Source organism: Staurois parvus, unplaced genomic scaffold, assembly GCF_062004578.1.
Source record: "Staurois parvus isolate SC_StPar_1 unplaced genomic scaffold, SC_StPar_1.0 ptg000544l, whole genome shotgun sequence".
Classification (NCBI taxonomy): domain Eukaryota; kingdom Metazoa; phylum Chordata; class Amphibia; order Anura; family Ranidae; genus Staurois; species Staurois parvus.
In genome coordinates, this window is record NW_028318340.1 from 9849282 (window position 1) to 9872844 (window position 23563).

General features: G+C 40.7%; 1 protein-coding gene across 3 annotated transcripts in view; it reads right to left on the reverse strand.

Annotated features, from left to right (window-relative positions):
* The window catches only part of B3GLCT (beta 3-glucosyltransferase), a 523490-nt gene that overhangs the window by 317996 nt on the left and 181931 nt on the right, over positions 1 to 23563 (reverse strand). For all 3 annotated transcript variants that reach the window (XM_089690888.1, XM_089690889.1, XM_089690890.1), the window contains one exon: positions 4838 to 4877. In XM_089690888.1, the coding sequence (XP_089547014.1) occupies positions 4838 to 4877 (40 nt within the window). The remainder of the gene's footprint in view (positions 1 to 4837; positions 4878 to 23563) is intronic.

Below are 23563 nucleotides of genomic sequence, written 5' to 3' on the forward strand. Positions count from 1 at the left end.
CCCACAGTTGATTTGTTCACACCAAGCTACTTGCCTATTGCAGATTCAGTCTTCCCAGCCTGGTGCAGGTCTACAATTTTGTTTCTGGTGTCCTTTGACAGCTCTTTCGTCTTCACCATAGTGGAGTTTGGAATGTGACTGTTTGAGGTTGTGGACAGGTGTCTTTTATACTGATAACAAGTTCAAACAGGTGCCATTGATACAGGTAATGAGTGCAGGACAGAGGAGCCTCTTAAAGAAGAAGGTACAGGTCTGTGAGAGCCAGAAATCTTGCTTGTTTGTAGGTGACCAAATAATTATTTTCCACCATAATCTGCAAATAAATTCTTTCCAAATCAGCCAATGTGATTGTCTGGATTTGTTTTCTCATTTTGTCTCTCATAGTTGAGGTCTACCTATGAGGCCAATTACAGGCCTCTCTCATCTTTTTAAATGGGAGAACTTGCACAATTGGTGGCTGACTAAATACTTGTTTTGCCCCACTGTACATGTCATGTTGTATGCATTTCTCAGGGACGGTATATCCCTGTGGTTTTCAGGTATGTTCTGGGCCTGAGCACTCTATTCAGTTCCCAATGCGGCTCGGTCTGTTCTCATATCCTGTTGCATTGGTTTTAAATTAAGTTGCTGTCCTCCCCGAGCCCACACTCCCAGCTTCTTTATCCTAAGGCGGAGTGCTCCTTCCACATCCCATTTGACATCCCCTTTGGCGCTCTATATGGCTCACTAATGTGAGTCCTTTATCACGCAGGGGTCTGGAAGCTGGACATTTTGTTTGTGGAGTGTACCTCACACAGAAAAAAAAGTGAAGTCCTTAGACACTTTTGGGTTTCCTAGGTTATTGTTTTTCATTTCAATTTGTTTTGCCTCTGCTCATATATACATTCGCCTATTGTGATACTGCCTCTAATTAACAGCCGGTTAGTATACTATATCTGTTATCTGCATAGAGGAAGGGACCAGGCCTGTAACTTTCAGGAGGGTTTCCCCCATTTTTTTTTTTTTCTCTCATCTCTGGTGAGCACATTCCCTTTTTGCCTTTTGTCCTTTTACCGGAGAGTTCTGCTTTGATATATCACGCACATGATCCCTACGGAGTCATGCATGTCATCTCCTGTAACATCAAGGGCCTACGCTCTCCAGGTAAACAAATGAAAATCCTACGTCACTTAAAACGCTTGAAAGCAGACATTGCCCTTCTACAAGATACCCACCTTTTAGAAGCTGATCTTCATCGTCTCAAGAAACTCTGGGTAAGGGAGATTATTGGCTCTACAGCCACGAGTTGCAGGGCGGGAGTGGCCATCCTCTCTTTCATAAACATCTATCCTACACAGTGTGCTCGATAGATTGAAACTAAGACGGATGTAAACTTACTGCGCATCTCTCTATAGCATCTAAAGACATAGCAATTACTAATATCTATGCTGTAAACTCCCCAGGTATTCCATTTTTCCAGGATCTTACTCTATGGGCCCTACGCACTCTTGAACGCCTCCATTTCATGGGAGGAGACTTTAACAGTCTAATACATCCCATTGAGGACAGAAATTCACGATCCTCAGGACCCAAAATAATTTCCAGTTGCATCCACACCTCCTCGCACTTCGCGTACACTATCTCCCATCTGCACATGGCGGACGTATGGCGTCTTTCTCACCCATCAGATAGGGAATTCATCTACTATTCACCCCCACACGACACCACGTCCCGTATTGTATATGTATTCTGCTCCTCATCCCTTTTACCTACGGTGAGAAACTCAGATATCTTGGAAATAGCCATTTTGGACCACAACCCTGTTGTGGTTACGCTTGACAATCTCCAACCTAGTGGTAATCCACCCCCCTCGAGATTCCCCTCCTACCTCGCGGACAACGAAGACTTTCGTCATATGTTACTCAATGCTTGGAATGACTATGCTCTCACCAATGCATCACATGCTACTGATCCCATTTTATTTTGGGAAACGGCTAAGGCGGTCCTGCGGGGTAAAATCATATGTTTCCCAATACTAACGGCACTCCTTGGAACAGTTTTGCTCGGCTAGCTCATTCCTTCGTAACGCCCAATTAGACCTTGGCCTAAATAGATCCCCGGTGACTAAAAAGAAATGGCAGGAAGCTAAGAAATATTTTGAGTTATGGGTCGAATAAAGGGAACGCATCAAAACATCCTGTCACTCCTTACACTTTCATAAATATGACAACAAGGCCAGAAAACTTCTGGCCAACATTTGTCGAGGCCCCTATGCTCCTACCGATATTATGGCCCCTAAGGACCCTTAAGGAAATCTGACAACCTCACCACACAGAATATCCTCTTTATTAACAAATTTCTACCAACAACTGTACTCTGAGGGACAGGTTGATATGGATAAAGTGGAATCGCTTCTGCGATCTATTCATTTACCATGTCTTTCCCAATCGTAACTCGATGCGCTGAACGCACCCATCTCTTCAGAAGAGCTCGTGGCGATCATTACTAATCTGTCTAACGGTAAAGCCCCTGGCCCAGATGGTTACTCATCCGAATTCTATAAACTATCCCATGAATATATTTACTATACCCTCTTGCAAGTATACAAAATATATGGCAGGGTGGTCCTTACCTTCCTATGGGCTCCACAGCATTTATAAAGTTACTGGCCAAAAAGGGCAAAGACCCCACTCTCCCTGGCTTGTACCGCCCTATCTCGCTCATTAATGTGGATGCTAAGATCTTGTCCAAAATAGTCACATCCAGTCTGGCAAATATACTCCCTGGCCTCTTGCACCCAGCTTAGGCAGGGTTTGTGAAAAGGTAGATCAGCGGTTCTACATATCAGCAAAGTCATTATGGCACTGGAACAAGCCAAACTTCATTCCGATAAAGATATGGCCATTTTGCATACATATCCCGCATGACCCGCTATGTCTCTTTAGTTCCCCGACACTCATGCCTACCTCCCCACATAGCACAGATCAGCCCAAAACCTTACCCCCCTAGGTCCATCTATGTCTTCTATCTGCTCGAACAGTGTTACTAAGGGCCTGGATATCTCCTCACACCCCCACCCTGTCCTCTGTCAAGAAAGATCTGAAATCACTTTTATACCTGGAAAAATTGGATACCCTGGTCCAAAATTTTGGGCCCACCAAGCGGTTTTTCACACGTTGGAGGGCCTTTATCAAACATACGTTCTCTCAACGGGGAAATAAATCAACTTATGGCTACACCACCTGATATGCTAAATCCAACCTGGCCAATACCTTAGGCCGCTTGAAGGTCTCAGACCCTACATCTAACACTGTGGGAAATTACCCCCCTCACCCTGGGGGACTTTCTCTTACACCTATAGGGCAAATGAAGTAGGAGTTGTTGGCCCATGACCCTATCCCTCAGGGAATATTATCCAGAATTTTTGTTCTCACCCTTGGGAATCTGTTCTCTGTAAATGTACCCCTACCCATGTGTAGTCTCCTTTCTGCGAATATGAACCGAAATGTGTCACTTCAGGACGGAGTCAAGCTCTCCAATTTTGGGCTTGACAACTCTCTCTCATATATATATATATATATATATATATATTATATATATATATTATAGTCTCACTTGTGAATGACAAGCTCTTCTCTGCATATTTGTCTTGCAGAGAATATGCCATTTAGATATTCGGTTGATCTGCCATTCATTTGTTGTTTTTGTCTGCCTGGTTCCTATGTATCTGGACCCTGTATACTGTGTTCCTTTTGTTATCTTGTGAAAAGAAAAAAATGAAAATCTGAATAAAAATAACTAAATTAAAAAAGAAATCAATGGAAAACACCTGAAAAACGCCTCTGAGAAGCGTTTTTGGTGCAGTTTTAAGTTACGTGTCCTTAAAAATAAACGCAGTAAAAACGCTCATGTGTTTTTGAGGCAGATCAGTGTGAAAGTAGCCTTAGGCATTGTTTTGGTGCCAACTGACCATGTTGTCAAGAAGGCATCAGCCATAATATGTTAAACTATGTAATAAGCAGCACTGTTATGACATTCAAAGACATTTTTCTACTATATCATTCCCGCATTCGTATCATAATAGGGTTAATGTCTCTTTTTAAGGTAAGCGGTCACTACAGTTTTTAACCCATTTAATAGCTGGAGCTCTCCCCGGTGCTGAAACTGTTTTACAAAATTTCAGTGCTTGAGTGTGATTTATTTTAAGTTATTTATATAAAAAAAACACAGTATATCCCATCCCCCTCTGGATATAACCAGCCCAGCAACCAGTCATACTAGAGTCACCATGTCAAGAAGACTGTGAGCGTGTTTGCCCCCTGCCATTTTGAAACCCTTCCCAAAGTACCAGTGCCTGATGCTGATGGTACCCAGCACGAGGGAGAACTAATGTGTTTCCAACCTATACTGTTTCATAGTATTTTTAATGTTGCTAACATTACTCCAGCACTGAGATTAGAACTGAGAGAAGGGGGGTTCTACTGAACCCCATTACTCAACCACTCGCATGGTGAGGGGAATACCAACAGTCAGCCAGTCTTAGATTGCCTGTGGTATTTTAAACTAGTCCACCATAGATGAGGCAATCATCTATTTGTTCCAAATAGAGGGCAGGTAAGTGACACAAACTCAATGTTTTGGGAACTGATGCCCATCGACTGGCAGCAGTTTATACAGATAACAAAAATCAGACAAGTTTTACATTTTAGATCTTTATCACAGTATAGCCGATAGATTATTCCTACAGTATACTTTTCATATATCACTCCAATCAGAAGATGATTACCAGAAGACAAGCAATATTTCTACATTTCCCATCATGTGTCAAAAATAATGATTAAGATGCTGAATATCTTACCTAATGGAGTTTGAGTATGCAGCCCACCTTTTTCATTTTTCTGTAAGAAAATACAAAGAAAACACATTATGTAAATCAATATATAGCAATAATGAACAATGTGCATGAAGATTAGATTGATTCAGAAGCAAAAAAAAGGTATGTTCACACTAATGCTTATTTAATTCTATAGCATCATAAAATATCATGGCGTGACAAAGAGCTGTAAAGTACACAATGTTCAGAAGCTGATTCATGGAAATGAGATTTAAAGTGCATCCAAAGCCATTATTTTCTTTATGAATAAAATGTGGCAGGGTTAGAACCTCTGTCCGGGTTTTACTGTTGTCTGTGTCCCCACTGGGAAATTTTACTATATTTGTCATTGTGATCATTGTCACTGGGTTTAAACGTGAAGAAAAACAAATTTTGAGATGTCATCAAAAAAGTTTGGTAATGTCAGACCAGATATGCTTACGGTTACTGGATCCTCTAACATGAAGAAGCAATGCCATGCGAGGAACAAGACTGCTAGACCAGTAATTAGGAAGAATCAGCTGCAGGGAGAACACAGGCAATATTGGGGACTAATTATTTGTCCTCTTCCTGCATTATCTGGGCACAGCATCCAGAGTTCACTCTCTTTAAAGGCTTGTTGACACCACAATTGCAGCAGTCTAGGTGCATTTCCCACATTTTAACATGTTTACAATGCAGTTGCAATACATTCCAGTGTGTTAATTCTCTCTTTTTCCTACATCTAAAAGATCATCTCCCACACACTTGCGTGTTTGTGCATTCTAATGTGTTTCCATGCATTTAGATACGTTCTGTGGGGAAAAAAAACACATGCTGCTGTATTTTGTTTTTAAACACTTAGACTGAACGCACTGGTGTAAACTAGGGTTAGTCAAAACATTTAAATTTACTTTGCATGTGTTCTGGATGCAATTAACTCACTGGGAAGCATCTGATGTGAACCAACTACAAGTCATCAATAGCTTTCATACTTATGCCGATTAGCAGCGTTAGTAATAAAAAATACATGTGAAGCTTTAATTGGTTACAAAAGGTGTATGGGAATCACTTAATAAAGATGGTTGTCTAATATTCTTTTATATATTTGAGATGACACACAGGATTTGATTGATCCATCAGTCTTTAAATAAGGGAACATTGAGATTATAGATGTACTACTACAGCGTAAAAAGGAAAATAAAAACACAATAGATTATAGTAATAAAACTGCAATAATATACTGCAATGATAAAACTCATAATAAAATATTACAATGCTTATAACAGTAGTAAATACTGTACAACAGCTGCAGTCTTGAGGCTTTCCAGTGGAGGGCAGCAAAGAAACTAATCTGCTGAAAGAACAAAAAAATTATCTTTTGATGAAAAAAGAAAATATAAAAATGTGACCACACTGGTTCCTTGTCACTGTGTGGACTTCTAAAAGCATATTTTGCGTAGCTGGCCACATAGATTCAAAATTACTGCAATTTAACACCACTCTTGAGTGTGTCTAAAATAAAAATATCTAAAATCAGTAATTTAAACACAATTGGCCAATTTTTGAAAACATTTCACCACTTACTTGTTCAACTAATGTGTTCTGCCCATGTATGACATGGATTTCACTAGCAAAAAATTATTTTTGGGCATTGTTATTTAAGATTTATTTTAGTTCATTTTAATTAAGGCTTAGAATGAAACAACATCAGTGTTAGGTTCATTCTGAGTAGCTATTCACCCTAAAAGCTAAATCCCTGTAGATGTCAGTGTTCAAAATTATCCTAAATTTGAGACAAGAACATATGGGTCTGTGTGTTCCTTGATTCCAGCACCATGACTGAACTGGAGCCTTACTTGAACACGCAGAATACAAAGACATACAGCAGAAATCAACCTTCTGCGCTCAGGTCTGGTGCAATTTTAGGATGCATTTTCACTTTTCCAGATCCACTTCCACTCTTCAGTGTTCACTACGCCTTGCTGCCCTCCTCACGCTGCGGTGGTCCACTACAGAAAGGGGTGATGTGAAGGGGGGCAGAGGGCACAGGACACTGCTTGGGGGGCACAGGACACTACAGTGGGGGTGAATGTGATGTGAAGGGGACAGAAGGAAGAAGACAATGCAATTGGGGGGGGGGGGTGATGGGGTAATGTGAAGGGGTGCACAGGACACTGCTACGGGGGGGCACTACATGGGGGGTTGTAAAGGGCAAAAGAGGACACTACGGGGGGGGAGAGGTGGTAGAGGACAGTGCTATGGGGGCCACAGGACACTAAAGTGGGGGAGTGATGTGAAGGGGGCAGAAGACAATGCTATTGAGGGGGGTAGAGGACACTACAGTGGGGGGGGGGTTATTATATGAAGGGGCAGTTCACTGGTATGCAGAGGAAGAAGTCACTACTGTATAGGGGGGGGTGATGTGAATGTGAGCAGGTAAGCGGAGGACACTACTTTGGGGGGGGGGGGGGGGTCAGAACAGGATACTATGCTGTGTTTTTATTGGGGCTTGACAGTTTTTTGTTTTTTTTTTAAAAAGGGCTTCCCGCCTTCCCGCTTTGCCAGGGACCTTTGATTTCCTCTGTGTTGTCCAGGTAGATCTCAATCTCTAAAAGGTTGCCTACCCCTGCTATGGAGGGATATGCTTTGTTCATATTGCATGTATGAGCTTTACAACCACTTTAAGTTAAGAACACACTTGTAGTAATTATCTTATCATGCAGTATATGTCATAAAGCCATGCTTCATTATCAGTTATGATTGGCTTAGAATCTCATTATTAATTGTGTTTGGTTACAAAAAAGATAGTACTTGATTTCTGCATGATAGGAATGGCAGCCCAATCATGCAGGGGTGCTTGAGGTCAACAATGCCGAAATGTAGAATGTACAATGCCGAGTGCAGAAATAGGCGATGGGGCTTTTCAGCTATTAGACTCACCTGCAGTTAAAGTGGAACTTCACTCTCTCAATCAACATTGACAATTTGTATTCCTTATGCTGCTAGCATTAGTAAATAGAAAAGTACATCATATTTACTTTGCCTAGGCAAATGATGTCATATCCCAGGAGCCTTCAGGACCCTGAGGAAGTCACGTGTTAGCGTGATGTAACACGTAGGACGTGGTGACGTAATTTCCTGTGTGGACGCCATCTTGGGACTCCAATACAAACCCATGCAAGTACACCCACAGCATGTGGTTTAAGCTTATATGATGTTCATTACATGTGAGTGGGCATTTGATTGTTTCTTTTATTAAATTCATAACATTATTACACTATGGGAGCATTTTCTTTTGCATTCCTTCCGACTGTATGAGTTTTGGCTGTTCCTATACTTACTACTCTGGAGAGGGTTCCTACTGTGCTGATATCCACCAGTGAGGGGGATTGACCCATCTGCTGACCTGATATCTGTGGAAGTGGATCCTGGTTCCTGGTTGATGCGATAATATATGAGAAAGGCTTTTTGGTCCTGCAGGGTCACTTCATGGAGGTGAGGGGGCAATTTGCCTAGTGTTGGATCTTATTACATTGGGTATTCACCTTCACAATACCACCACTATTTAAGAAGTACCAGACACCTTCACCGTCTTTAGGTGTATTAGACTTCACGTTTTTGGCTGGAGTATATGTAGTTCATGGGACTTGTCGCCATCAGGTCTTTTGTATGATATTCATGACCCATTGTGTTCATATTATTATGTCATTTATACACCACCTATTTCACATACCCCTGATTTAGGGGTCACTGTTTTGGGATTTCACATTCATTTTTTTCACAATTCTCACTTGAATCCGTAAGTTTCAGCGGATTTCAGTAATAGATGTGTGTTGTAGAAATTACTTTGCAGTTTATTTTATTTTTCCACACCAGTTTCTACTGTTTATTCATTTATTTAGATTTCATTTTTTCACTTCCACCTATCCTTTATTATGTTCACTGTGAACACTTACATTTTGGAAGCATTTCCTATAGCAACTAATCAGTTGCAGGATATTATTTGTGTTGTATTTGTATCACTGAGTTATAGGATCCTCAATAAGATCCTACCACATTTTTTGGGGCACAATTCAAAAAGATTTTATATATATATATATATATATATATATATATATATATATACTTTGTAATTATGTGTTTTGTTCACCCATAGTCACCTATTTTATTTCTAGTGGGGTACCTAGGTTATACCTTTTTACGTTTGGGTGGTATTCACTACTATCCACAATTTAGAGGTTTTCATGTGCATTCTATTCAACAATTTTTGGTTTATATATATTTATTTACAAGTTTGTACACTGTCTGGGGTATTTACATCAAAGAAGTTTATTTATCACCTAGAGATAGCGCAGCACCAATTAGTCTTCAATCATACATCCCAGGAGCCATCAGGAGGGAAGGGAGGGTTCTCAGCTCAGCCAATGCCTGAGCTAAGGGCAGATACGTTCCAGGAAGTAAATGCTACATGAATCATCTGGCCTTACTCAAGATGGCCACTGCCATCCAGGGGATGTTTTTCAAAGTTAATTCTCAGCAAAATAAAGCTTGGAGACATGGATGGATGGGCGTGTTTGCTTCAAATATTAACAATGATTTAAATAGCACTTTTGGTTTGTGGTGCTCAGATGCAGTGCAGTTCCACTTTAAGGCTTTTCTTTTCATATGAAATGTAAATCCTATGACTTTATTATGTCTGAATCCATTCTTCTCATACACTGCCAAAAGATTTAACTTAACATATAATACTGGAAAAGATTAAAGTTGAACTGTAAGCAGATACAAAAAAAGAAATAAAAATAGATCTGTTAATATAAATCATTGAATTTATTTTTTTTAAAGAGATGTTTGGAGGGGGGGACAGTCATACTCACCTGGGTGGATGTAGCATCGGTCTTCTACTGCATCTATTCTCCGCCACTTCTAAGACCAAGAACTGAACAAGTGAACAAATGGGTGAAGTTCAACCTGGCATCAGACTCTTGAAATCCCTGTACAACAGAGCTGGAGTGTAAAAGAAAAAAGCAGCACACGGAGCTAATCAGTTCATGCGCTGACAAGAAGCATGCTGATAGGAAAAGAGAGCAGGATGACAGAGAGATGAGCTCATCACTGAGCTGCTTCTTCTTTCACTGTCCAGTCACAGGTTGGAGTGGGTTTAGGCCAACGTGGGCTCAGGAGAAGTGAGGTGAATGATGCTGGCTGCTAGACTGAGGACATGCAGTGGCACTACAGTGGAAATCTCTGGGCTGAAGATGAACAGTGTTGCATAAGCAGACATGGTTAAATTTTCTTAATTCTTTTTTATATAGTCATTTTTTGACTGGAATTCCAATTTAAATTAGACAGGGTAGAATATTTAACTTTGGCAGTATTAAAATGTTTTTTGCATAAAATTAGCATTTCACTGACAGACATTTCTTGTTGCCTAGATTTGTTCTTCAGTGAAGCAAAGAGTATTACAGAAAGTGCAATAAGCTACAGCATACAAGCCTAATCAGTCATCCACTGATCTTAAAATGATGAAAAAAAAATCTCATTGGCTACTCAGGCCTTCTGCATTCACACCTCTTCATGGGTCTTTCATTATCCCCCGAAGAAAAACGGAAGCTGGACAAGTGTTGAGATTCTGGATAGCACAACGCAGGACAGCAGACCAAGCATATTGTTTTAATCAGAGATTATTGTAAACTTTTGGTTGCTTTCTTTTTATTTTTTACACACATTTCCATCACAACCAACACGTCTCACATCACTGGAAGAATAAAGCTGTTTGGTGTAAAATAAGCCTCCTTTTACAAAGTGAAAAACATCTCTGATTTAAATTCAACTCTGTGCTTATCACTGGAGCCTCTCTTCTTTCTGCAACGTATTAAGGATTATTTATTATGGCCTTGAAGAAAGTAACTTCTTCACAGCGACCAGATTCCTGGATTGTTCCAGCACAAAAAAGCCAATTTGTGTTTTAAAGCAAACCACCTTTGTAAGGTTGTACAGTAAGCCTATTTAACTTGAGTCATTTCAACAAAGACTTGCTATTATCAGGTGGCATCGGAAGCTTCCACACTTTTTCACTGATCCCCTCCACCACTACCCCCACAAACTGGTATAGGGAATTATGCATGCTCCTTTCCCCCCAATGCCAAGGGCGTCAAGAAATAGATAATACGAACACTCCAAGGATGTAATGAAAAGACGCTGAAAAAAAAAAAATAATAAGTACAACAAACCTTAAAGAAGAATTTAAGGTATGACTATTTTTACATAGTTACACTGACCCAGCTTGGACCAATGTAACTATGCATATGCCATACCTGTGGGATGCCTCTAGAATCTGGAAGTCACTGTAGTAGACACCGCTACTCCAGCATCTCCATTAATCTTCAGATTTAATGCCAAGCGTCTGCCTTGCTGCATTTTGAACATAGAAACAAATCAGCTTCCAGGTTTTTTTGTCAAAGCTTATTTAAAAAAGCTGAAGTTAGAAGTTGATTGGCTACCATGCACAGCTGCACCAGATTTTGCACTCTCCAGTTTTAGTAAATTAACTCCCGTCACCAACAAAAAATGCTAAAAAAAAAAAGCACAGAAAAATTAAGTATTTTAAATCCGTACTCAAAGTGATTTCATTTCCATATGTGTTTTTTTTTTTTTACTTGCTATGTGCCACTGAATTTGCTATAAATTTTACTATTATACTAGGGAATTAACTCTTTTTAGAAAAGTAGAATTCCCTTCCCTCATCACAGCCCTGTCCTCTTCTGGGAGAATATAATTACTCTCTGTGCTGGCCCAGTTCATCTGCCCCTCCCCTAACCTCCCTACATACACTGTCTCATATATGATGGATAGTAAAAATCCATCTGAGCTTTCTGGACATTATAGCCACATACAGGATGATTTTATTACTCTGTGTGTCCTAACTCTCCCCTCTGGATGATGGTTCCAGGTTTTTGCTTGACTTTGGTGGATGTTTTAAAGAAAGAACAGTCTGAGTAGCCATAAAATTCCAAAGCCTTTTGGCAGGTCTGTGATCTTTGTCTTTAGACTCTGTATTTGTCGTTTCCATTTTGGCCACATTTTGAAGAGTTCTAAAAAACCTCAGTTTGTGTTCCAGTTGGTGTTGAGAGTCAAATACGTTGATCCACTTAATTCATTTTCTTACTTAAAGCTTGTATTTAATGTGATACTAAAGCTTCATTTTTTTATTAAAAAAAACATTGTATACTTATCCGCTCTGTGCAATGGTTTTGCACAGAGCAGCTCTAATCATCCTTTTCTCGGGTCACACTCCAGAGCTGCTGGCTCCTTTTTATCCAGTGCCGCCACAGGTAGCTGATAACTATGGGGGCACTCATGCAGGCTCACTCCTGAGCCTAGCTGCCTGCATCCATTGACAGAGGGCATCCAGTCTGCATTCCCTCATTACAGAGTTTGATTGACAGCAGCAAGAGCCAGTGGATCCCGTTGCTAACAATCTGCCATGTGAGGAGGGGCAGAGCAGCTGCTCTCCTCCACAATCGCTGGATCACGATGGGACTTAGGTAAGTATGGAGGGAGGGGGGCTTGGTGTGGATCTCAAACAGGATTTTTACCATAACCACTTGCCATCCTGAGGATTTACCCCCCTGAATGACCAGGCCTCTTTTTGCTACAGAGCGCTGCACTATTTCAACTGATAATTGTGCGGTCACGCAATGCTGTACACAAACAAAATTTATGTCTTTTTTTTCCCACACAAATAGAGCTTTCTTTTCTTTCAGTGGTATTTGATCACCTGTGCACTTTTTATTTTTCGCGATAAACACAAAAAAAAGACCGAAAACTTTGAAGAAAAACAATATTTTTTATTTTCAACTATAAAAAATATATAGTAAACACAAAGTTAGTCATAAATTTAGGCCAAAATGTATTCTGCTACATGTTTTTGGTAAACAAAATCCCAATAAGTATATATTGATTGCTTTGTGTGAAAGTTATAGCGTCTACAAACTATGGTATAGATAATGGTATTTACTTTTACTTTGTAACTGCCCATCACATTTCTTGAGGTGCTAAAATACCAGGATAGTACAAACACCCCCAAATGACCCCTTTTTGGAAAGTAGACACCCTAAGATATCTGCTGAGAGGCATATTGAGTCCATGGAATTTTAATTTTTTTCCATATTTTAGAAAATGACTAAAACTTTTTTTTTTTTTTTTTACCCACAAAGTTGTCATGTAAATTGAATATTTCTCACACAAGCCATAGGTATATGTGGAATTACACCCCAAAATACATTCTGCTACGTACCTAGTATGGGGATACCACATGTGTGAGACTTTTTGGGAGCCTAGCCACATACAGGAGCCTGAAATCCAATGACCACTTTGAAAGCCTGAAGGTAACATCCTCATTACCCATCACAGTTTTGGAGGCTCTGAAATGCCAGGATAGCACCAAATCCCCCTAAATGACCCTTTTTTGGAAAGTAGACACCCCAAGGAATTTAAAAAGAGGCATTGTGAGTATTTTGCAGTTCTAATTTTTTCTCACAAGGTTTTGAAATATAAAAAAGAAAAGAAAAAACATGTTCTTGTTTTCTTTCCTCATTTTCCAAAAACGTCTGGCAACAAACAAAATCTGCAAAATACTCCAAAAAGGGGCCATTTGAGGGGGGGGGGGGGGGGGTTGTGCTATCCTGGCATTTCAGGGCTTCCAGAACTGTGATAGGTAGTCAGGAAGTGTCATGAGGAAATAAAACCCTTTAAAAGCCTGAAGGTGCTTATTGGATTTTGGGGTCCTGTACTTGGCTAGACTGCCAAAAAGTCTCTCACATGTGGTACCCCCATACTTGGGAGAAGCAGCAGAATGTATTTTGGGGAGTAATTCCACATATACCCATGGCATGTGAGAACATCTTCATTTAAGCTACAATTTTGTGTAAGAAAAAAAAATGTTTTGTCATTTTCCAAAAATATAGTAAAAAAAATGAATACTTGACTCAAATTGTTGACTCAACATGCCTCTCTGCAAATAGTTTGGGGTGTCTACTTTCCAAAAAGGGATAGTTTTCGGAGGTGGGGGCATTTAATGCCCAGCATTAGAAGTTTATGCCACACATCATTCACTTGAAAGAAAAAAAAAAAAAAAAATCAGTATTTTTTGCTAGGAAATCACTTTGAACTCCCAAACATTATATATTTTTTTAATACAGACACCCTAGTGAATAAAATGGTGGGTGCTGCAATGTTTTATGTCACATAGTACTAGCGCAGTGATTTTTCAAACGCTTTTTTTTTTTTTTTTTTAAAAACACTTTTTTTACTTTTAATGCATAAAAACACAATATACTGGCCAATCATTTGGTAAAATAGAAAAGATGGTATGCCAAGTAAATAAATACCAAACATGACAAGGTTTAAAACTGTGCATGCCCTGTGCAATGGCGACAAACTACATACATTTTTAAAATCCATAGGCAACGCTTTAAAAACCTTTACAAGCTACCATTTTAGATTTACAGAGGAGGTCTAGTGCTAGAATTACCACCCTTGATCTGACGTTCATGGCAATATCTCACATGCAAGGTGCAACCGCTGTTTACATACCACCACAGGGTCAACGGGGGGCTAGGGAGCTTTTTTTTTAAATTTAAGTTATTTCGATTTCTTTAATTATTTTTACACTGTCCCTTTCATTTTTATTTATTTTTTAATCACTTTTAATGCTATAAAAGGGAATTCAAATATCCCCTATAAATGGGCATTGTCATATATTCTTTTTTGAGAAATATGGGGTCTATCAGGCTCTAGATATCTCTTCTGCCCTACATTATCTAATCTCACCAAGATCAGTGTGATCAGATGCTTTCCCAATTTACAAATGGCGCTGTTTATAGCTAGCAAAACTGAAATGACAAAATGATCGTAGCTTCCGATTTCTTAGACTATAAAGATGATTGGCACCATTCCGGTCTTCAATCAGCTCTATGGTCAGCTGGCAGAAACACCAGCTGCATTCTCAGGTTCCCCTGATGACACGGGACTGCCCGAGAAGGCCATGGAAGGCAGTAGGGGAGGGGGGGGCATTGTCTCCCGCTGCTTGTAAAAGCAATCCTGCAGCTAATTAGCCACTAGGATTGCTTTTACATGGAAGCTGATTGCCAGCTTAAAAAAACAATACCAGGATGATGCCTGCAGCTGTAGGCATCAACCTGGTATAACCATTCAAATTCCAGTGATGTACCAGTATGTCGCTAGTCCTTGTTGGGTATATATGCTATGTTTTTTTGGGGTTTTTTTATACAGCCTGTGGGCTGAATGAAAAAAAAGAGAAGAAATCTCTGCCAGAAAAAAAAAAAAAGTGTAGTATGCCCACCATTAGAACATACCGCCCTGCATTCACCTACTTCTAATGGTGGGCACATATTAGGTCACACGGTGCCACATGCACCAATTCCAAGATTGTACAAATGTCTAAATAGTGGCACGCTTGAATAAAAATTGTCCACGTATAAGTGGTACCCCATATAGAAAAAGGATGGCACCAAGTCCCAAACTATCTTGCCACTGCTCCCCAGGTAGTAAAAAAAAAAAAAAAAAATTGACAATTGAGGAAAAAAACCAATATTTTGGACTTTTTGCTATTAAACATGTCCAGTAAAAAAAATTATTCTGCATTCTGTGACATGTCTTTGGTAATTTTTTATGAACAATGGCGCCGAATGACGAACGACTTATGGTGGCGATCAGCAACTTATGGAAGGACTGCGGCGGGAATTCTGACACTGGGGGGAACTGACTTGGTGTCACTCGCATCCCCAGTGACACCAGTACAGTGATCAGTGCTTTATAAAAAAATAAAAAAAAAAAGCACTGACACGAGTCAGCCATGTTTTTATCTGGGAAAGTTATCCTTGTACTTTAAATAGCAGATGTTGAGAAAGAGGTCCAACAGGGAATATACTTGGTCTAGTTTATATTGTAAAGCGCGGAGCAAACTGTTGGCGTTACATAAATCATGTATAATAATAATAGTTTGAGGGTCTTTCCAACTCTTATTAGAAGTTGCTCGCAGCTGCTAAGAAGAAATCTGAAATATGCATTGCAGTCACTAAAGCAGTTGACATCTAGAAAAATAACACATACATACTGGCTCTTATTATGGAGCAAGAGTAGTTCTTTAAGCATTTTAAAAACATAGGTATGAACACAGTAAATCAATTCCCCTAAATAATACACAAACATACAAAATTCCTGCCTGAGCTGCTAGACTGTATCACTAGAAAAAAATGGCAGAGCAAAGTTCAATTTACTATTCCATGCATGGCTTTAAATTGAATGCATTAGAGCAAATTACTTGCTTCATTTCAAAATTGATCGGTGTGTGCAGAGAAGCAGACAGACATCTGTCAGTGTCATCTCTAGAAGGTGACGGTATTCTCTGAGCATTGGTTGAAGAGGCAGCCTGGAATCACACTTGAATGATAATAAGTTTCTAAACTGTTCAAATAGTTTATATTCGTATAATGCCATCAAAGCTTTCAGCAGGTTCACTAAGAAAATTGCACACAATAAAGGGAAATGGGCAAATTCTGCTTCTGGTGGGATTTTCCAGCTACTGCACATTGGTCACTCGTCAGCAATATACTACAGATATTGACAGCTAATGAAAGATCAGCAACACACACCTTTTACTGATACAGCCAGCAATGGAATAAGCTATGGGAGTAAGTTTAATAGTTTCTTAGAGATTCTGACACTGGTAAGCCACTACCAGCAACAGAATTACTAGTATGTGGACCTAGCTGCATTTGTACATTTCACACTCCTGACCATTGCACGCTGTATGATGGGCTTTATAGGACATACTCCTAACCACTGCACTCACATTACCTTATATATGCTTCCCTTCTTTAAGGCAGGTAGTGTGCAGAAAAGACGTATGTAATGGAAAAACTTCATATTTTAAAAACGAGCATGCTGAGGCTTGTACGTACTCTTGCTTGTGGCACAATCATCAAAGCGGAACTATACTCACTGAGAATCCAGTGATGCACTGTACACGGAACTCACTGTCAGCCACTGACATCTTTGGTTGGTCAGCTGCCAGGTCTCAATCACCAGCCACTGTCATTGGCTGGGTGGAGATGATGTCTCTCCCACGCATGCATGGGAGTTCCCTCGGATTCAACATTGCCAAATTTGTGCAGTAACCTATGCTTGCACAGCTTACTGTACAGGTGTGGACAGGCAGGTGAGTAGCTTTAAAGCAGAAGAGACAAAGCATGTCTTTTCTGCATTAAATATCCTGCCTGTTTGCCCATTTTCACTGTAGACACTAAAGTTCCACTTTAAAGCGTATTTTGTTGGTAAAAGGAGTGTGCTATATGTGTGCTGTGTGCACAGTGAATAGGCTCAACAGGTGTTGCAGAGCTCAGCAGAAAGGTTGTATCAAATTATGTTTTCTATATATTTCATGCAGCATAGGTCTTGCAGTTTTTTTTCTTCACTGTATTCTCTGCAAGGGCTATGGGGGTTTCCAATATATACTTAACCACTTACCTATCGGACACTTTAACCCCCTTACTGCCCAGACCAATTTTCAGCATTAAGCGCTGTCATACTTTGAATAACAATTACGCGGTCATGCACACACTGTACACAAACTAAATTTTAATTTTTTTAGACAAATAGAGCTTTCTTTTGGTGGTATATGATCACCATTGGGGGTTTTATTTTTTGCTAAACAAATTAAAAAAGACTAAATGTTTTGGGGAAAAAAAAAAAAAGTTTCTTCATTTCTGTTATAAAGTTTTGTAAATAAGTAATTTTTCTCCTTCACTGATGGGCACTGACAGGCTGCACTGATGGGCATTGATGAGGAGTCACTGAGGGGCATTGTTAGGTGGCACTGATAGGCAGCACTGATTACCTGATGGGCACTATTGGCCGCACTGATGGGGCTACACTGATTACCAGGGCACAGATTATCAGTGTAGATGGCTCCCTGTGAAATGCAGCTTACCGGCTCTCCTCACACGCTGTCAGTGTGAGGTGGGGACTGTCGATAATCGGCACTTCCTATTTACCCGGTGATCAGCTGTGATTGGACACAGCTGGTCACATGGCAAAAGCAGCTATGATTGGCCCGTTCCGTAGCCATGTGATCAGCTGTGTCCAAAGGCATTCTGACACTGGGGGGAACTGACTTGATGTTACTAACATCCCCAGTGACACCAATACAGTGATCAGTGCTAAAAAAAGCACTGACACTGTACTAATGGCAGGGGTTAATATGAGGGGCGATTAAAGGGTTAACTGTGTGCTGTTTTACTATGTACTGTGTCCGTGTGCTTCACTGTAAGCACACTGCTTTGCAAACAGTTCTCCTCCCTGCCGGAGATGCTTGGCAATCACCGTCCGGGACCCGGTGTTTGACAGACACGTCTGCAAATGGTGGTGTGGGTAGGGCACACGCGCCCCCTACCCCGAAATGCAAAATCACGTCTATATGTGTGATTTTGCGCACCCTTGCTGCCCTGTAGCAGTATTTCTACTATAGGGTGGTCAGGAAGAGGCTAAAAGGTCAAAATTGACAATTAAGTAGAAAAAAAACAATATTTCCAAAAACTAGTGCAGCACTCAACCTAAAATAATCCTCCAAAAAAAAAAAAAATTATATATATATATATATATATATATATATATATATATATATATATATATATATTTATTATAATAAATATATATAGACCAACCTAAATAGACAAAACGTGCATCAAGTGCTCAAAACAAACAAGTGACCTATAGTCACCCTCGTGCCCTAAAACCAGTGTATTAACTTGATGCCATATATACACATAAAACACATAATAGGTGACAATAACTCATATATATACTTTAAACATAAACCAAAAAGACCCCTATATCAGGGGATATGCTGAATGTGACAAGTGGCAAAATGTGATCACACTTAAAACTCCAAACAAATATAATTGTCCATCAACAAGTGCTTCAAACAACACAAAATACATGCAACGTGACAGCAGTGATGGTATCGGTGAAAGTGTCAGCACACTTTAATCCTCAATGGCTAAATTGCCTCCTCACCTCCCTTAAGCGACCCAACGGGCCACTTCACTTTCAGGATTACCACTGGATCCTACTCCAATCCTGGCAGGTGATTGTTTGACCTGTAGTTCCTCTCCCAACTATTCCATAGGATATTCCAGGCCTCTCAGGAAGGATATGTCTGTCAAACACGTCTCTCACCATATATGGTGTGAGAAAAAAAGATCCTCCATAGTGTAGTATTATACGTATTCTCCTTTATTCAAAGCAATATAAAATTCCCACTCACTTTTTGGCCGCGCAACGGAAGCTGCGTCACGGCGTACCTACGAGGATACCCCGAGGAAGTCACGAGGTTCGGTGACATAACGTGTAGGTACGCCGTGACGCAGCTTCCGGTGCGCGGTGACGCACTTCCTGTGTCGGACACCATTTGTACACTCGGATAATCTCCTACCCATGCAGTACACCGAAGCATGAGAATCTGGCTGTTTTCTCTGGCCAAAAAGTGAGTGGCCATTTTATATTACTTTGAATAAAGGAGAATACTTACAATACTACACTATGGAGGATCTTTTTTCTCTCACCATATATGGTGAGAGACGTGTTTGACAGACATATCCTTCCTGAGAGGCCTGGAATATCCCAGTGCACTAATCAGCATCAAGTCAAATTCAGCCTAGAGTAGACACCTGTTCATTCTCTAACCCCTTAGCACAATGTTTTTGCCCATTCTTTCAGTGTTTGGAACACTAAGGTTGTGCCTAGGTTCACTCTGATGTGGTGTGGGGAATCGTATGTGATTCGATCTGGAATCACACCGCATTCCTGTGAAAATCACATGCCATTCTTTGGAGTGTGATTCGACCTTGTTCATTTTGTATGGCTCAAATAGCACCGCACCCACACGAAAAAGGTGCGTGTACGAGAATTGCATCGCATGGGTGTTCACCAGCCGTGTGATCCGATTCAGCTGATTGCACTGCATTTTGCAAACTGTTTTTGTTGTGTCATTAACAACACTGACATTCGCATGAACAGTGCGACTGTGATGCAGTGCGAGAAATACACAGGAATCGCTGTGAATCCCACTCAGCTTCAGTGTGAACTGGGGCTAAAACAGGCCTAAGGGCTAATCCAGAGATTGCATACAGGGATTTGACAACACATTCCACTTTCAGTGATTCATGCTGATAGAGGCATGAAGCAGCAGACAGAAATGACACTTACACCCTGTTCCAAATTATTATGCAAATTATATTTTTCTAATTATTATGATAGAAATTGATGAAAATAACAATCAGCATAATTCTCATGTTATCAACTATTAAGAGTAGAATTCAAATTTTATTGAACAAACCTCCTAATGAGAACAGTATTGTTTTTAAACATAAAAAACTTACAATGCACTGTTCCAAATTATTATGCACAGTAAGTTTCAAAACACTTTATAGGTTGTAAAGAACTGAAAATTGTCACTTGTTGTGTTTGCAGCATATTTACTGAAATCAAAAGCTATTTCAATCAAACTTTTAACAACATTTTAACTTTTTAAACATTTTAACAGGTCACGTTACATTGTAACATAGGACCCCTTATTTCATAGCAGCTTCACAAGTCTTGCATCCATTGAACTTGTGAGTTTTTGGACAGTTTCAGCTTGAATTTGTTTGCAAGATGTCAGAATAGCCTCTCAGAGCTGCTGTTTGGATGTAAACTGCCTCCCACCCTCATAGATCTTTTGCTTGATGATTCTCCAAAGGTTCTCAATAGGATTGAGATCAGGGAGGATGGAGGCCACACCATGATTTTCTCTCCTTTTTATCCCCATAACAGCCATTGATGCAGAGGTATTCTTTGCAGCATGAGATGGTGCATTGTCATGCATGAGGATGATTTTATTACGGAAAGCATAGTTCTTCCTTCTGTACCAGGGAAGAAAGTGGTCAGTCATAAACTCCACATACTTTGCAGAGGTCATCTTTACACCTTCGGGGACCCAAAAGGGGTTGACCAGCTCCGTTCCCATGATTCCGGCCCAAAACATGACTCCACCACCGCCTTGCTGACATCACAGCCTTGTTGGAACAGGGTGGCCGTCCACCAACCATCCACTACTCCATCCATCTGGACCATCCAGGGTTGCACAGCACTCATCAGTGAACAGGACTGTTTGAAAATTAGTCTTCATGTATTTTTTCTGCCCAATGCAGCCGTTTCTGCTTGTGAGCATTGGTTAGTGGTGGCCGAATAGAAGGTTTATGCACAGTTGCAAGACTCTGGAGGACTCTACACCTTGATGTCTGTGGGACTCCAGAGGCACCAGCAGCTTCAAATATCTGTTTGCTGCTATGTAATGGTATTTTAGCAGCTGCTCTCTTGATCCGATGCATGTATCTGGCAGAAATCTTCCCCAATGTGCCTTTATCTGCACGAACCCGTCTGTACTCTGAATCAGCCACAAATCTCTTAATAGTGGGATGATCACGCTTAAGTTTTCATGAAATATCTAATGATTTCATACCTCGTCCAAGGCATTGAACTATTTCACTCTTTTCGGCAGCAGAGAGATCCTTTTTCTTCCCCATATTGCTTGAAAATGGTGCTCTGCTTAATAATGTGGAACACCCTCCTTTAGTAGTTTTTTCTTAAATTGGGCTCACCGGCCAATCTAATTATCACAGGTGTCCGAGATTGTTTTCAGTGATCAAAGGAGCCCTGACACACAATGCCATCCATGAGTTAAACTGAAAAACAAAATATTTAATTTTTGTGACACAAACAGAAGTTGCATAATAATTTGGAATAGGGTGTAATGCTCTTAACTGAAACAAGTACACACTATAGAGGGTATGATTTGTTCATATTTCATGTCTGAGGTTTACAACCATTTTAATACACTCCCTGCATTAAGGTAAAAACGCCCCACTATTTCCCTCCCCAGCCTCTCTAAACACTAATGCCAGCCATAGACGGGTCGCAAATCGGCCGATTTTTCAGGCGAAAAAAAAATTGGCCAATTTTCACACAGGTTTTTTTTATCGGTCATGTTGGAAAATTTGTGGCCAAATTTCCCGGCATTGATGGGCAAAGCGGCCGACCATTTTACCGATACAAAAAAAAATCTGCGCATGAGCCGTGACCTGGGGGGGAAGTTTAAGAAAAAGAAAGAAGAGGAAAAAGAAGAAAGAAAGAAAGAAGAAAGTAGAAGTCTTGCGGTTGCAACAAATGTATCTATTTGTATCCAAATAAAAACAATGTATTTGTATTGCTGTCACTTTTTTTGGTGTGCTGCCCTGTCTCTGTCAAACTGGTTTCTTGTTCCATTCTTTCGTGAGCATTGGTGGCAGCATCAGCAACAGCACCGACCGAGTTTTCGTTTATCGGCTGAAAATTCGGATGATAAACGGCCCGTCTATGGCCTGCATTACATGAGTGCTGTTCCCGACTGCAGTCTTCTCTCCCCTTTCTTCCTCTTCTCACAGTAACATGGCCAACAGCAGGAACTGCCATTGGCTACTATCAATCAAAAGCTGTGAGGAGGAAGCAGGGAGCTGGGTCAAGCCACACTGTCTATGGAGCGTGGCTCCATAGACACTCACAGCTCAGGAGCAGGAATGCATTGTGTACCCCCAAAGCAAACGCTTTGCTATGGGCCACACAGATAAGAGGAGGGGTCAGAAGCGCTGGAGGGAAACCCAAGAGGAGAAGGTTTGGGGTTACTCTGTGCAAAACCATTACACAGAGCAGGTAAGTATGACATATTTGTTATTTTAATTTAAAAAAAAATAATCTAGACTTTAGAATCACATTAACCACTTCCCACCCGGCCACTGCACATAAGTGGCTGGGTGGGAGCTTTCCTGTTCTGAGTGAATGTTCCTGAACATCCTTCAGAATGTGGGCCGCGCAGAGGCGCGATCCTGTGATGACTGTGTCCCTCGGACACAGAACATCATAGATCGGGACATGGGCATTGTGACTGGCCTTCCCGATCATGTGATGACTGTGTCCAATCAGTTTAAACAGAGACACGTGTCTCTGAGCTCAGCGAGAGCTCAGTGTGGTGGGGAGGAAAGTGGGGGGGGGGATGCTGCAGCCTGTGACAGCTCATGATTTTAGTGTTCAACTATACAGAGAACACACAGATGGCAGTCTACCCCACACAGTACACCAAGCATCATCTGTCCATGTCCAAGTGTCACATCAACATTTGTGCCAGTGAACCAGTGCATGGAACATCTGACACAGTGTACTACTGTCTAATCTGACACAGTATACCAGTGCACAAATCCATCTGCCAGTGTACCAGTGTCCCACAAATAAATAACATTTAACCACTTCCCGCCTGCAATGCACTGGCTGTACTAACACAAGGGGGCGCCATGCGTCTCCCGCGACTGCTGTGTCCAGAGGACACAGTGGAATGACGATTCCGGCGAACGGGGCCTGGTGATCATGTGATCGCTATGCAATCACATGATCACTATGTAAGCAAAGCTGTTATGAATCAATGTCATTCATAACAGCTCTGCTTCTCTTCCTAGTGAGCTGTGATTGGTTCACAGCTGTCACATGATACATGGGGCCAATCACAGCACCCTGTACCATGTGACCAGCTCCAGCCAATCACAGATCACTATCCTGAGCTGTCAAAACTTAACTCAGTTC